Source organism: Ascaphus truei, chromosome 14, assembly GCF_040206685.1.
Source record: "Ascaphus truei isolate aAscTru1 chromosome 14, aAscTru1.hap1, whole genome shotgun sequence".
Lineage (NCBI taxonomy): Eukaryota > Metazoa > Chordata > Amphibia > Anura > Ascaphidae > Ascaphus > Ascaphus truei.
In genome coordinates this window covers 18,865,242-18,880,578 of record NC_134496.1, presented here as the reverse complement: position 1 = coordinate 18,880,578, position 15,337 = coordinate 18,865,242, and the positions used below count along the sequence as shown (strand labels likewise).

The window sequence follows — 15,337 nt, the reverse complement described above, 5'->3', positions numbered from 1 at the left end:
GGAGTTAGGCACACTCGATTTCAATTTTAAACAGTGGGATGAATTTATTAGCGTGAGATCAACGTGTCAGATAAAGGTCTCATTTCCCGCTCTCTGGAGTAAGCAGGCAGTCACGGATCTTGCTCCATGTGATTATCATCAACATATCGACGTTACCGGTCACTCAGGACCTGTGCTGTTCTTCCGTGACAAAGGTTTGTATGTGAACGGCGATATGTTTACATAAAGTAACAATGGCCTGGAACAAGACCTGTGAGTCTGCTTACTTCCTCTGCATACGGCATTCACGGGATCCCAGCCAACATATCTACAAGGGGGAGGGGCTGTGTGTTGGATGCCAAATATAATTAGTGCATAGTGATAAGTGAATGTACTGAAAATAAAACACGCGTGCTATAATTTACACACAGCCTCACTCACCTCCACCTGCTCGTGCTTCGCATCCAGAAAGGGTCCGAGCTGAAAAAGCGAGGGAACGAATAAGGGAACGCATGGCAAAGCGCACCGCAGTTTTTAATGTGTTTGGCGGTTTCTAACCAGGATGCAGACGTCCGGCCGGTCTCGGTTAACGACGTCGATGAGATCCTTCAAGGCATCGTAGGCGATGGTGTCCGACGTGGTGAAGGGGCCGCATGCGGTCAGTACCATCTGCTGCGGACGGTCTGCGGGAACACGGGAGGCAACGTTTACCGACGACCAGATTCAAATGCAGACGTGAGCAGCGACATGCCGGCCGTGTCACGCACCGGAAGCATTCATAGGTCTTTCCTGGATTTATGTTGTGCATTTCAATTTACTGCGCCACCACCTCTGGGGTGGGATCTGGAATAACAGCCTTAAAAAAAAATTTTTTACAGCTCTTCTGGGGTGGGATCTTGAGTAATATATTGTATTTATACAGTGCCTCTCTATTACAGTTATACAGCATGCAGCCACCTCAGGGGTAGAATCCTCAGAAATACCTTGCAATTACTCAGCATCGCTCAGTTACAATATGTAACGTGCAGCCACCTCTGGGGTGGAATCGTGAAATATATCTTGTATTGACACTGCACTTTTATACAACGTGCAGCCACGCTCCGAGGTGGAATACGGATTAATATCTTGTTTTCATGAAATGCCCTTCAGGTTTCAGCGCCCATTACCATTATACATTGTGCAGCCATCTCAGGGGTGTAAAAGTGTCGGGTTATTTTGTACTGTGATATGTACTAATTACGGTACTGTACGATTCAATGTAAATAGGATAACTTGCCTTCAATTTCCTCAGTTGGCTGGTAAAACGGAAGTGCCAGGCCCTAAAGAGAGAGAGAGAGAGAGAGAGAATATATCTGCCATGTAACCACTTTATTATTAATTGTTGCAAGATTTGAAAATGGCCGTTACAGAATATACTATATCAGTGGTTCTCGGCTCCAGTCCTCAAGGGCCACCAACAGGCCGGGTTTTCAGGATATCCCAGCTTTACCACAGGCGGCTCAATCAAAGACTGAGCCGCCTGTGCAGAAGCAGGAACTGATTGAGCCACTTGTGCTGAAGCAGGGATACCACTATTACCTGGCCTGTTGGTGGCCCTTGAGGATTGGAGTTGGCCGCCCCTGCGTGAAATCAGGAACCACTGGAGGATTTGAGCGAGATAAAAAGAATCACTGAAGGAAGAAATGAAAGTGCAGCGCTGTTATTTGCTCCCTCTGGCCCCGGTTTTGCCCGCCTTTTTGACTACATCCTTTGATTTATATCAGACTGCGGTTTGACATTTCTCTCGAAGTCTCACCTCGTAAAGTTTGGTCGCCACGAGCTTCCTTCCTGTGCTGTTAGTCCCTTCCAGGACCACCACCTAGGAGGAAAAACACAGGACAGACGTGTGAGCACGCAGGGCGGCCCGTGGTATGATGGGCGAGGACATCTGTCGCTTTAACTAAACGGACAGTCTCTCCTCCGATCAAAGTGCGCTAATGGCAGTGACATGGTTAAGTGGCCAGTCCTTACTAGGACCCGTGTTCCTGAACCGGTGACTGCCATCAGTACACTTCAGTCCTAGGAGGGACTGACCCTAAAAAGAGCACGTGTACTTTTGACAAATCAGTTCTGTAGTATATAATAAATAATAATAATAATAATAGTAAATAATACTTACTATCGTTTGTTGTTTGTTTTCCAGCTCTTAATGCCGTTTTTAATTAGGTTTTTTTTAAAGCAAAAGAACAGGCTGCATTGCGTTTAAAATGATTATTTCTTTATTTTAATTACAGGCTTGAAGCAGGGGGCCTCCGGAGCTGAACTGTGTTAATTTCAGCTCCGGGGACCCCCTGCTTCCCGAGAAACAGACCTCCCGTAGGGGGCGACGGTATCCCTGTGAAGTTTAAATGTCCCGGTGACGCTGGCCAATGGGAAGCCGCAACGGGTGACGTCACGGCTTCCTATTGGCCTGCAGGACATTTAAAGCCGCCATTATGTTAGGCACACCGTTTCTCTGGCTGCCGAGATACCGCTACTTAGGTAGGTATCTCTAGAAGCAGGGGTTCCCCGGAGCGGAAATTAAAACCCTGGAGACCCCTTGCTTCAAACCGGTAATAAAAAATAAATAAAAACATCCTTTCCTTTGGTTACTATAGCAAGCTCTCTCTTTTCGAGCCCTGCCCTCTCCCCGGCAGGGAAAGAGCTTTTGCAACAAATGATCACAAACAGCAAAGAGTTGCAGTGTTCCCAGCAGGAGACTGGATCTGAGGTGAAAGCTGTAACAATGAACAATGTTACCCTTCGTAATAGAAGAAGATTAATAGTAGCTCTTGCATTTCATGGAGTCAGCGGCAGCCATTTCGTTAGCCCCAAGAGCAGGACATTCACTGATCGGCAGCTTAGGTCATTAAAAGGTAATCAAATGCTGCATTTATTAAAACAATAAAGTATATACATTTTTAAGCCTACTTTAAAGGGGCGATCGGTTACCTGCCCGGGGAATAGTGAATATTCCTTTAGTTCTGACAAGTCGATGGGAACTTGCATGCCCGCGGAGTGCTCTCTGTCACCTTCCAGGATGGCAGATTTGGCGTTTAATCTTCCGTTACTGTCACAGCCAATCTGTCCCAGCACGGTCACCGTCTCCTGAGAGGGGGCAATGACCACAACCATCATTATCTAAGGTGGGATATACTGCATGCTTTTTTGATGTATATTACACGTTGTACACCAGGGGCGGTTAACTACAGTCATCAAGGACCACCAACAGGTCAGGTTTTCAGGATATCCCTGCTTCAGCACAGGTGGCTTAATCAGTGGCTCAGTCAAAGTGGCTCTTGAAGACTGGAGTTGGCCACTCTTGCCCTGTCCCAACAATCTTTGACAGACCTACCTGTGCTGAAGCAGGGATATCCCTATAACCTGGCCTGTTGGTGGCCTGTGAGGACTGAAGTTGGCCACCTCAGTTGTAAACACAACAACAAAAAACAGGAAGTGACATCACACATGGGATCCTCTTGCGCCCGGGAGCAGGGAATAAAGGGTCTGCGGGGGGGGGGGGGGGAGTGTTACAATGCGAGGGGGCAGGGTTTAGGACTGTCTGAGATTGTAAGACAGAGCCCGATTGCACAACACCCGTGCAAACTGTAAGACTTGACAGAGCTCTATAAAAGGAAGATAAAGTGGAACTAAAAGATCAAGCAACAGAGATTGAATTTCTTTTTTAAGAGATAGCTGTGCTTTTCTACGACACCTTAGAGCAGGAGCGGCCAACTCCAGTCCTCAAGGGCCACCAACAGGTCAGGTTTTCAGGCTATCCCTGCTTCAGCACAGATGGCTCAATCAGAATGGCTGCGCCACCTGTGCTGAAGCATTGATAGCCCTATTTACCTGTTGGTGGCCCTTGATGACTGGAGTTGTCCGCCTCTGCCTTGGAGCAATGTCTTGCATTTCCATATTGCAGTATACGTAGCGGTTGTATAGCGCACGGCTTGCTGGGAGTATCAGGCAGTGCCGGCCGCCAGGCTTACCTGGGCTGGAAAAGAGACGGCTGTAAACTCATCGATGTGGAAGTGATTCTTCAGGGAGTAACCGAGCTCCTCAATCTTACTGCTCACCACTAGGGGGACGGAGAGATGGGAGTGAGGAGTCGCTGAGCGGGGAGGTCCCTGCTGTGTATGCAGAACGCCAGCAGGGGGGGAAATCGGGGGAATATTAAAGATGGCTGCTTCCTTAAGCTCTTCCTGTGTGTGTTATTACATTTATATAATATCTGTGCAATGGAATTTTGATATGATGAGAAATATACAAAATATTTCAATATATATTTTCTCCCCTACACAGATACAGTGGAACCTGATATTAGTAAGGAATCTACGCAGCACTGTCTGCTGCAGCCTCTCTGGCCGCCTTCCCACATTGGCAGTGACATCGCAGTTGCAAGATGGCGACGCCCTCGGACTCGCACCTTCCCTGACGTCAGTTAGCTTTTGGAACATGAACTTATAACTTTTGGTCAAAGATTCCTCGGGGGAGGTGTGGAGCCCGACGCTGACACTTTTCCCGCCGCCCCCACTCCACGCCGTCCCCTGCGTCTCTCCGTGCGACGTCACCACCTCGCCCCGGTTCCCGCGGGAGCTGTACTTCTGGGACGGAGTGGCACTGGTGGGGAAGAGACGCTTCTCCATTAGAACATGAATCATTGTGATCACGGTTATTAGAATGGGCAGATCTTACGTTTCTAAAAGGAAATCCTGTTCCAAAACGCTTTGCGATGGTAACGAATAGCGTTGGGCAAATTATTTTATTGGGTATTCATTTTCTCAACGCTATTCGTTATCGCAAATCAGATTTCTAAAGCAAATTCCAATGCGTTTCGCAATTCTAATACATCAGATTTATAAAGCAAATTCCAATGCGGTTCCCAATTAAAATTTGCTTTATAAAACACAGAAACATAGAATTCTTGGCCCGTTCTCCTGTCTGCCGAGGAACCTCAGGCCCCACTTAATCTTGGGCTTTCGTTCATATTTAGGATAACTCTATACCTATCCCAAGCATTTATTCCACCCCCCTACCTCTATTCCACAAACCCACCCGTCTGTGAAGTACTTCCGATTCATTAGAATTAGAATTGGGAAGCATTTTGGCTTTATAAACATGTCAACTAATCATGTTTATAAAGAGAGTTTCAATCCCCAAACACTTTACAGTAAAGGTATCTTGTATTTAATAAGTGCTTTCATTTGAGACCCTTACAGTAACAGTCATAAAAACGTGTAGTCGTTCTGCTAGTGAACGGATTCTCAGAAATATGATCGTCACAACAGCCTTTCAATTGTAAAACTCTGCAGTTATGAAACATGAGGTTTATTAAAGCGCCTTTGACTATGTAACATGCTCCGATTGAAATGCCACATTTAAAAAAATGCCCTTTAACCCTAAAAGTTGCTTGGGATCTGTGAAGGCCGTTACCTGGGTGAGAAGCTGGCGGGAGAGAAGAGGACATGGGGGCTCCGATTTATAGACGAGATGCGTTTGGATTGAGGATTCTCCGGCGTGGACAAATTACGTTTCTGTGAACCCTGTGTGCGCAAAAATACAAGGTCTGTCCCAAGTCTGTCTGTTCTCTGTTGGGCTTTTAACACCAAGCAGACTGCAAAGCTTACAATATAACCTATTTCTATTGTCAGTGTTTTGTAGAGAGAGAGAGAAAAAAAAAGAGAGAGAGAAAAAAAGAGAGAGAGAGAGAAAAAGAGAGAGAAAGAGAGTGAGAGAAAGAGAGAGCATATAGAACAGCTGCACTCACGTATTCAATGGGCAAACCTCAATAAATATAGAAAAAAAAGGTTTAATTTGAACAGATATAGAAAAGAAAGCTTCATTTGAACATATCTATTGATAATGAGCGTTACACACACACACGGTTCTGCCTGTAATGCGTTAAGCCGCTGGCCTTCCTCTCCATCCCTTACTCACTTTGGCAGGGGTTGTGTAGGAATCCAGGAGATTCTCTTCTTCAGTCTCCACCTCGATGCTTAGAGAGGGAGTCACGGAAAAAACGAAACCTTCAACACGCACCACAGGAAGAAATCGCAAAACCTCAGGTTCTGCGGGTTACAACTACTTTCAGCTTATCTGTCTATCGTGATCCTGCTCTCTCTGTGTCTTGCATTTGAGGCCTGTCTATAAGAGATCCACGCTCTCTGTATCTTGCATTCTGGGGCCTGTCTATACGAGATCCGCGCTCTCTGTATCTTGCATTCTGGGGCCTGTCTATAAGAGATCCACGCTCTCTGTATCTTGCATTCTGGGGCCTGTCTATACGAGATCCGCGCTCTCTGTATCTTGCATTCTGGGGCCTGTCTATACGAGATCCGCGCTCTCTGTATCTTGCATTCTGGGGCCTGGCTATAAGAAATCTGCACTCTCTGTATCTTGCATTCTGGGGCCTGTCTATAAGAGATCTGCACTCTCTGTATCTTTCATTTTGGGACCTATCGCGATCCGCACTCTCTGTATCTTGCATTCTGGGGCCTGTCTATACGAGATCCGCGCTCTCTGTATCTTGCATTCTGGGGCCTGTCTATACGAGATCCGCGCTCTCTGTATCTTGCATTCTGGGGCCTGTCTATACGAGATCCGCGCTCTCTGTATCTTGCATTCTGGGGCCTGTCTATACGAGATCCGCGCTCTCTGTATCTTGCATTCTGGGGCCTGTCTATACGAGATCCGCGCTCTCTGTATCTTGCATTCTGGGGCCTGTCTATACGAGATCCGCGCTCTCTGAATCTTGCATTCTGGGGCCTGTCTATACGAGATCCGCGCTCTCTGTATCTTGCATTTGGGGCCTGTCTATACGAGATCCGCGCTCTCTGTATCTTGCATTTGGGGACATTACCAAGGGCAGATACACTGGGGGTTTTAGATTCACGGTTTTGGTCACTTTTTGGGGGAGAATTAGAATGTTATTGCTGATGCACAGAACAATAAAAGTAGTAGGTAAACCAAGATAGAGGAAGAGAGACCCCGTAATTAAATGCACACTGACCCCATGTCAATGTTAGCATTATTTCTTTGTATACAAAACCCCACATAAATCAGGGGTGGGAAAGAAGTCACTTCTTGAGGTTGAACGTAGATAACCATTTTACCAAATAATATTTGTTATCTCTCTATATGGAGAATAAAAAAAGGGGAACAAAACCAACCTGTAGGCTGCATGTGCGATTATAATACAGTGAAAGAAAAAGTCCTACACAAAAGGCAGCCAAATATCCCAGACACTGAACTAGCTAGTTTATTTTATTCCAACAATTAGTTACAAAGTATCCGCTGGCTGTTACCTCAGTGGAACCGATGTGGCGAATGTACCTGTTATAGTTCGTAATAATGTTGCACAAAGCTCTATTGTAAACATCTCATCCCAGTGCAGCCCTCTGTTACATTATCTAGCTTTGGGCACCTTGTATTGGAGTGATGAAATACTAACGAAGATTTGTAACTAAAATCTGCACTTGATCTTAAAGCGGCAATCAAAGCGGCTGTTTTCTCTCTTCATGTTTCCAGCAGGGGGTCCCCAGAGCTGGACCCTGTTAATTTCAGCTCCGGGGTCCTCCTTCTTCCCAAGATACTTCCCTCCGTAGGGGGTGCCAGTAGCTGCTCTACTAGCTAGCTGGGTTCATGTAATGGCTGCTTTTCAAAGCTCCCGCACCCTGTGGGCCAATAGGAAGCTGTGATGTCATCCAGTGCCGCTTCTTATTGGCCCACGTGACACGAGAGCTGTAAACTTGCAGGAGATACTGGCGCCCCCTTCGGAGGTCTGTGTCTCGGGAAGCAGGGGGTCCCTGGCGCTGAAATGAATGGGGTTCAGCTCCGGAGACCCCCCCACTTCAAATCGATGTTAAAAAGAAAAAAAAATGGCAGCTTGGATTGCTCCTTTAAATATAATTGTGGCTATTTCTCAATGAATGATACACCCACCACGGTGATTCCCGTATTTTGTCACAAACCTCCACTCCTTATTTTGATATCCTGCTGTATTTCCCTATTCAGACAAATGGAAAGATCATTTTGGGAGAGTTTAAAAATGGCCTCCATATCTGCAAGACACGCTTTCAAACCTCCATCTTCCTCATTGTGACCTTCCAAACTCCTTTGTCGCCCCCAAGAACAGCTCGAGCCTTGAATGAAAGCAGCGTGTGCTGCATGCGCGCGTGGTATGTGCGCTAATCAAAGCCTCCCCTGGAATATTTCATATTGTAGGAAGTAATGTAAGGAAAGGTGCCACAGGGGCGGGTGCTCCCCCTAACAGGACTGGGGTTTATGATATCAGAAAGATACAGCTCTTTGATGGAGTTGGAATCTCTGGCCCCATAATGTTTATCTTTCTTTGAACTCTGCAAAGATCGGGCGGCTTTTTTATTCAGCACCTAGAAATCAAAAGATGCAAAAAACACAATTCAAATAAAAATCATTCATACCGATGTATGTGATTAACAAGTGTCTGTCCGGCATGCGCTGGGTGCCCTACAATTTGATTTCCACCCAGTCCCACTGTACATTGGGGACTTCCCAGAAAAATTGCCGGGTACCAATACATTTGCCTAATGTTCCCCCCTTTTACACACCTGTATGGCAGGTGTGTCAGTAAAGTTACATCCCGAGCAAATGCACGGGACACGGATAGATCTGTACAATACCGTCACAGACCATTATTCTAAACGTGATCGAACGGGCAAAATATTGTGATATTGAGCCGCTCCCTTTGTTTTTATAGAGCTGCAGTAAATCTCGGGGATTGATCTAACTTGAATACAAGTTAACAAAATCAATTTGCTTTTTCTTTTACATTATATTAATATACACACACACAAAGAGAAGCAGCTGGCACACAAATATCCAGGCAAAAAGCAGATGCTTATCCCATATGCATAAAGTAGAGATAGTTACCAGATGGACATCATTACTGGACGCCCATCTGGTAAATAAATAAATAAATATATATATTTTTTCTCAACACAAAATTAATTGAAAAAACGGGTGCTTTCACTCTTGCTGCCGCCCGCTTAGGAGAACTCCACAAACTCCTGAAAATAGTGAGCTCCCAAATGGGAGTTCACAGAAAAGAGAAAAGCGGAAGGGGCACACTGAGAAGCAGTATGATTTAATAAAATGAACCCACAATAGGGCTAAAGAAACATTTAAAATACATGACAAGAACAATAAACTTACAGCTATTCTATATGGCGAGTTTAACCGGGGAGGTCTGGATGTCAGCCGGGCGCAAAAGATGGTGCAGATGGTCCAGACCCGGAATGCTCCGTCTAGCTGGAAGATCCACCTTAATGCCGGATAAGTTAGGCAACCAATGAGTGCTCACGTCGCAACCCCTCGTGACCTCTACGCGTTTCGCACTACGTGCTTCGTCAGGTCACGTTGAGGGGCTGCTCGTGAGTTTAAGAATACTTTTGCAGTCAATAGGAACAGTTTAATAAAATGTTCGCCAAAGCAAATAACTATCAGCTGTGTCAAGAAAGCTGCAATATCGCTTGTGAGGACTCCGTTAAATAATTGATAAAAGTGTATTTGTGCAAGATCTTCCAGCTAGACGGAGCATTTCGGGTCCGGACCTGCACCATCTTTGCGGATGAACTACCACAGATGTTCCTCTTATCTACTTACATTTTGTAAGTGTTTTTAACCGTTATTTTTTAGCATTAAGCTTTACATAATACACTATGAGTTTTGCGCCCTTTTTTTCTTTTCGTTTTATATAGCAGCAAGTGTATAAATAAATAAATCTATCTATTTCGTGGTGGTTGTATCCGTGTTTCTCTGTTAAGATAGCAATTTATGGAATTTCTCAGATTTTAAATTAACTCTGATGAATTTAAACTCCTGGTTTTTGTTTGCTTTAGGTTAGAGGGATTGAGTGGGAAATGTCACGGTGCCGTTCAATGTATTATTCTTTAGCCTGGCTCTGTATTAATCACTTATTAATTTTTCCTGCAGACAGAGACAGAGACAGACACACACACACACACACACACACACACACACACACACACACACACACACAGTGCCCGATAGACACGCGAATCTAAATGTGACAAGTGAAAAAAGGAGGATAATGCCGCAAAACCGAATTGTCATGGAAATATGACAATAAGTGCAATTCACACTTCCATCTTATACAAAGGTGTAACCAGTATAAAATATTACTAAACCCATAAAAAATTGAATATACAGTATATGCGAGTATGTGGATGAAGATGCAGGCTCTTTAGAAATCAAAAAAGTCCCATTTTCAAAGTAACGAAGAGATGGAATACTTTGTGGAGACTTCTGGCAGCTTTTTCCTTAATGTACCACATCCACAAATAGATCTACAGAAAATTAGAGTGCACGCTCCATGGTGTAATAACGTTTAAAAAGTTATTTAATGCACCCGAAGTGGTGAGATATGCACTTACATAGAAAGGTAGATAGAAAGCATTGGAGGGAAGAATAACAGTTACCAACCAGGAACCACACGATAGAATATCCCAGAAAAGAGAGCTTGCATGGGCCAATCGCCACACTAGGACGGCCTTAAAGCTGCAGACCAAGCAATATACTATACGTGGTTTTTTTTTTTTAATAAATCCGTTTTCTACTGTGAGAAAATACTTGTAGCAATTTTTTAAACAACTCTGAATGAGATTTTTAAAGTATTATAATTTAACAAGCATTTTTTGTTGCTATAGCAATCATTTACAAAGTCACCCCCCCCATCTCTTCTGAAACAGGCTCTGGCACACCCCTTTTTGAGCCATGCCCTATCTAGTGACTGCCTGGTCACATGATCTTCCACACAGAACTTCGCATCTTTGTTTCTCTTCTGCTGCACTGACAGCCATTTAGTGAACCCCCAAGCTGAATCATCGCTGAACGATCACAGGAGAACGGATCGATCAGCCACTTAGCTAATTATTTATCATTATGTGGATTGTTATTGATGCACATATTAAATGGGAAAAAAATGAATAAATAAAAAAAAAAAAAAAACTTAACTTGGACTGCTCCTTTTTAAAAGGGTAATGTGCAATTATCAGAAAGTTTGTTCCGGGCCGGAGAAGCAGGGCCTCACAGGGCAAGGTGGAACGCCCAATCTAAAAGTTATTCACCCACTCAGTGAAACTCAGTGGATTAACAAACCCCCTGAGGAAGTGGCTCTGTGAAGCGACGAAACGCGTAGGGTAGAGACGTGACTTAACGCCAGTGACGTCATCTGAATAGGAAGGAGTTGAGCGGAGTTTCACCGAGTGGGCGAATAACTTTTAGATTGGGCGTTCCACCGTGCCCTGCTCCTCCGGCCAGGAAATAAAGTTCTGATAATTGCACATTACCCTTTCGTTAAGGCCGGCCTAGTTTGGCAATTGACCCATGTGGACTCTCTTTTCTGGGATATCCTATTGTGTGGTTTCTGGTTGGTAACTGCTATTCTTCTCTCCAATGCTTTCTATCTACATTTCTGTGTAATTGCATATCTCATCACTTTGGATGCATTAAATAACTTTTTAATTGTTATTACACCATGGAGCGTGCACTTTTAATATAAATACAGGCAGTCCTCGGTTTTCCGACACAATGCGTTACTCAAAATGGCGTTGTAAAGCGAAACGTTGTAAAGCGAAACACGCTTTCCCATAGGAACACTGTTTAAATGAAAGGTTCCGTTCCTGAAGGCATTTTTAACACTAAAATACACCAAATATTTTATGCAGACAATAAGATATGCAGCACACACATAAATTATATAGTGTATATACTGTATTATATATATAATATAACATAATAAATCATATATTATATAGTATAATATAATATTATATAGTATAATATTATATATATATATATATGCTCTTACGACGCTTTGCTACGTTGTTTATGTGAATGTGTATATATACACACACATACACAACGTTGCAAAGCATCGTAAGAGCGTTGGATAAGCCATTTTGGCGTTGTAAAAATGAACATAGGTATGCATTGCATAGTGTTGGATAAGCCATTCGTTGTAAAGCGAAGCGTTGTAAAACGAGGCCTGCCTGTATATATATATATCTCAAATTGTACACGTAGGATCAAAGTGGTCAGATGACCAGGATGGTTTAATGGGTAAAGGGTCAGTCCCAGGTAGGACTAATGGCAGGGTCACAGAGTGTGGAGTACAGATTAGATTGTAAGCCCTTGGGCCCAACTCACCTCGTGTTCCAGGAGGTTAAGGTTGCCGACTGCCAGTGGCAGCTTCCGGGTGGTGCTGAAGGCCATCCATTCATTGACCATGTCTTCTTCACTCAGACTGTGGGCAGCGCAGAGCTCTACCACTGGAAAGTGAGAGAGAAAGAGGTCATGCGTCTCCCAAGTGAACCCAGGCTACCTATGACCCCTGACCGCGGCTCAACCTGCTTCTGACATATTTTAGCCCTACTAGCTACAACCCTGTGACCACTGACACCTGTCCCATCCCTTGACCTCATGACTTCTCAGTCCCATCCCATGACCTACAGCTTGCCCTAAGCGCACAACCTTTGCTCCCTTAGCCACACCGCTGACCCCCTGTGACCTCTCTCCGACCGCTCCTCATTCCTCACCTTTTTCAGGTACGTCCTCATCTTCAAACCCAACGCCGAAGACCATCAGCTTCTCCTCAATGCTCTTCAGCGACACTGGCATAGCGCCACCAGAACCGGGGAACCCGACTCGCAGCACCAGGGACCAGAACTAAAACCAAACCCCAGGACCAGAAACAAGAAGTGGGGCCGACTCACAGGACAGGGGACCAAAACTAAAACCAAACCCCAGGACCAGAACCAGAAACAAGAAGTTGGGCCGACTCACAGGACAGGGGACCAAAACTGACACTAACGAAAAGAAACCGAAACGACCCACAGAACTACAGTCCAGAATTGAGACGGATCCCCGGGACCTGAAAAAACTCCAACAGAACCAAGGACCCAAACCAGGCCACTTACTGACAGAATTGCAACAAGACCAGGAGCAGCTGTCTGATCAGGAGCGAGAACCAACAGCATCTGTCAGAATTCTGCCAGGTCCTAAACTAGGTCAAAACCGGGCCCTGAACCAGAACCAAGGCCCAACAACTAGTATATACTACCAACACTAACTGAACAGCTGCCTGGTACCAATGCTGAGCAACTGGGTTCCAGCACTGACACAATTCTGAGTATTTTGTCTGGCCCACTCTCGAGGAAACGGATCAGAACAGAACCAGCGTGTAAAAAACTAGAACCCGAGCGTAGAGCACAGCAAGACGACCAGAGACGAATGAACCCGGTACCGGACCTAACGAAACCGGCTCAAAGGCTTAACACCGCTGTGCGCGCGTACACTAAATAATACGGTAATTACGGGGAGTCGGTTCCGTCCGAATGAAATTTCACGCGTTCTAACTGTCGCCAAGTGCAGAGCTGCAGCGTCAACAGGCGCGAGGCTCAAAGACACGCCAGGCAGCCAATCAGCGAGCGGTTGCTAAGGGATTCTGGGCGTGGCCAAGAGGGATGTGGGTGGGTACAAAAGACGGGAGCTCAGTTGGCGCCTGAGCGCGGTGGGAGGAAGTGGCTGTGTTGCTGCGCCTTCCTCATGTAATGCGCTGTGTTACCGCGAGGGGGTTAAAAGCTTCATAAACATGTTAAAAGAAAAAATAGTTGTAATGATTGCACAGCGAAAATCACAAACTGTAGCAGCATCATTTAATACATCAGTTATTAAACGCGTTGGTTCATGAACTGTGGTCACAAGCAGCACGGGATAAGAGATTTATACAATATGCTATGACTCAAATACACTCACACAAACAGCTCTGCGGGGCAGGGAGTCACTGAGCGCTGTATAGTAATTACATTGTAAGATCTGCAGGGCAGGGAGTCACTGAGCGCTGTATACCTATTAGATCGTAAGCTCTGCGGGGCAGGGAGTCACTGAGCGCTGTATAGTAATTACATTGTAAGATCTGCAGGGCAGGGAGTCACTGAATGCTGTATATACCTATTAGATCGTAAGCTCTGCAGGGCAGGGAGTCACTGAGCACTGTATACCTATTAGATCGTAAGCTCTGCGGGGCAGGGAGTCACTGAGCGCTGTATACCTATTAGATCGTAAGCTCTGCAGGGCAGGGAGTCACTGAGCGCTGTATAGTAATTACATTGTAAGATCTGCAGGGCAGAGAGTCACTGAGCACTGTATACCTATTAGATCGTAAGCTCTGCAGGGCAGGGAGTCACTGAGCACTGTATATACCTATTAGATTGGAAGCGCTGCAGGGCAGGGAGTCACTGAGCATTATATACCTATTAGATCGTAAGCTCTGCGGGGCAGGGAGTCACTGAGCGCTGTATACCTATTAGATCGTAAGCTCTGCGGGGCAGGGAGTCACTGAGCACTGTATACCTATTAGATCGTAAGCTCTGCAGGGCAGGGAGTCACTGAGCACTGTATATACCTATTAGATCGTAAGCTCTGCGGGGCAGGGAGTCACTGAGCGCTGTATAGTAATTACATTGTAAGATCTGCAGGGCAGGGAGTCACTGAATGCTGTATACCTATTAGATTGTAAGCTCTGCAGGGCAGGGAGTCACTGAGCACTGTATACCTATTAGATCGTAAGCTCTGCAGGGCAGGGAGTCACTGAGCACTGTATATACCTATTAGATTGTAAGCTCTGCAGGGCAGGGAGTCACTGAGCGCTGTATATACCTATTAGATTGGAAGCGCTGCACGGCAGGGAGTCACTGAGCACTGTATATACCTATTAGATTGTAAGCTCTGCAGGGCAGGGAGTCTCTGAGCGCTGTATATACCTATTAGATTGGAAGCGCTGCAGGGCAGGGAGTCACTGAGCGCTGTATACCTATTAGATTGTAAACTCTGCTGGAGTCTCTGAGCGCTGTATACCTATTAGATTGTAAGCTCTGCAGGGCAGGGAGTCACTGAGTGCTGTATACCTATTAGATTGTAAACTCTGCGGGAGTCTCTGAGCGCTGTATACCTATTAGATTGTAAGCTCTGCAGGGCAGGGAGTCACTGAGCGCTGTATACCTATTAGATTGTAAGCTCTGCAGGGCAGGGAGTCACTGATTACTGTATATACCTATTAGATTGCAAGCTCTGCACGGCAGGGAGCCACTGAACGCTCTATACCTATTAGATTGCAAGCTCTGCAGGGCAGGGAGCCACTGAGCGCTGTATACCTATTAGATCATACGCTCTGCAGGGCAGGGAGTCACTGAGCGCTGTATATACCTATTAGATTGCAAGCTCTGCACGGCAGGGAGCCACTGAACGCTGTATACCTATTAGATTGCAAGCTCTGCAG

The 15,337-nt window shown here is 45.5% G+C and overlaps 1 protein-coding gene across 3 annotated transcripts in view; it reads right to left on the bottom strand.

Annotated features, from left to right (window-relative positions):
- Positions 1 to 13,474, bottom strand: part of LOC142465722 (DNA polymerase alpha subunit B-like) — a 61,413-nt gene extending 47,939 nt beyond the window's left edge. The window contains exons 1-12 of one of the 3 annotated variants that reach the window (XM_075569953.1): positions 12,597 to 13,474; positions 12,208 to 12,329; positions 8,302 to 8,390; positions 5,938 to 5,995; positions 5,434 to 5,543; positions 4,427 to 4,620; positions 3,990 to 4,078; positions 2,950 to 3,105; positions 1,775 to 1,837; positions 1,256 to 1,298; positions 538 to 662; positions 421 to 459 (exon numbers count right to left, since the gene is read on the bottom strand). In XM_075569953.1, the coding sequence (XP_075426068.1) occupies positions 421 to 459; positions 538 to 662; positions 1,256 to 1,298; positions 1,775 to 1,837; positions 2,950 to 3,105; positions 3,990 to 4,078; positions 4,427 to 4,620; positions 5,434 to 5,543; positions 5,938 to 5,995; positions 8,302 to 8,390; positions 12,208 to 12,329; positions 12,597 to 12,678 (1,170 nt within the window). In that variant the 5' untranslated portion in view covers positions 12,679 to 13,474. The remainder of the gene's footprint in view (positions 1 to 420; positions 460 to 537; positions 663 to 1,255; positions 1,299 to 1,774; positions 1,838 to 2,949; positions 3,106 to 3,989; positions 4,079 to 4,426; positions 4,621 to 5,433; positions 5,544 to 5,937; positions 5,996 to 8,301; positions 8,391 to 12,207; positions 12,330 to 12,596) is intronic. The other 2 variants (XM_075569951.1, XM_075569952.1) reach the window with 2 other exon arrangements.
- Between the last annotated feature and the right edge of the window lie 1,863 nt (positions 13,475 to 15,337).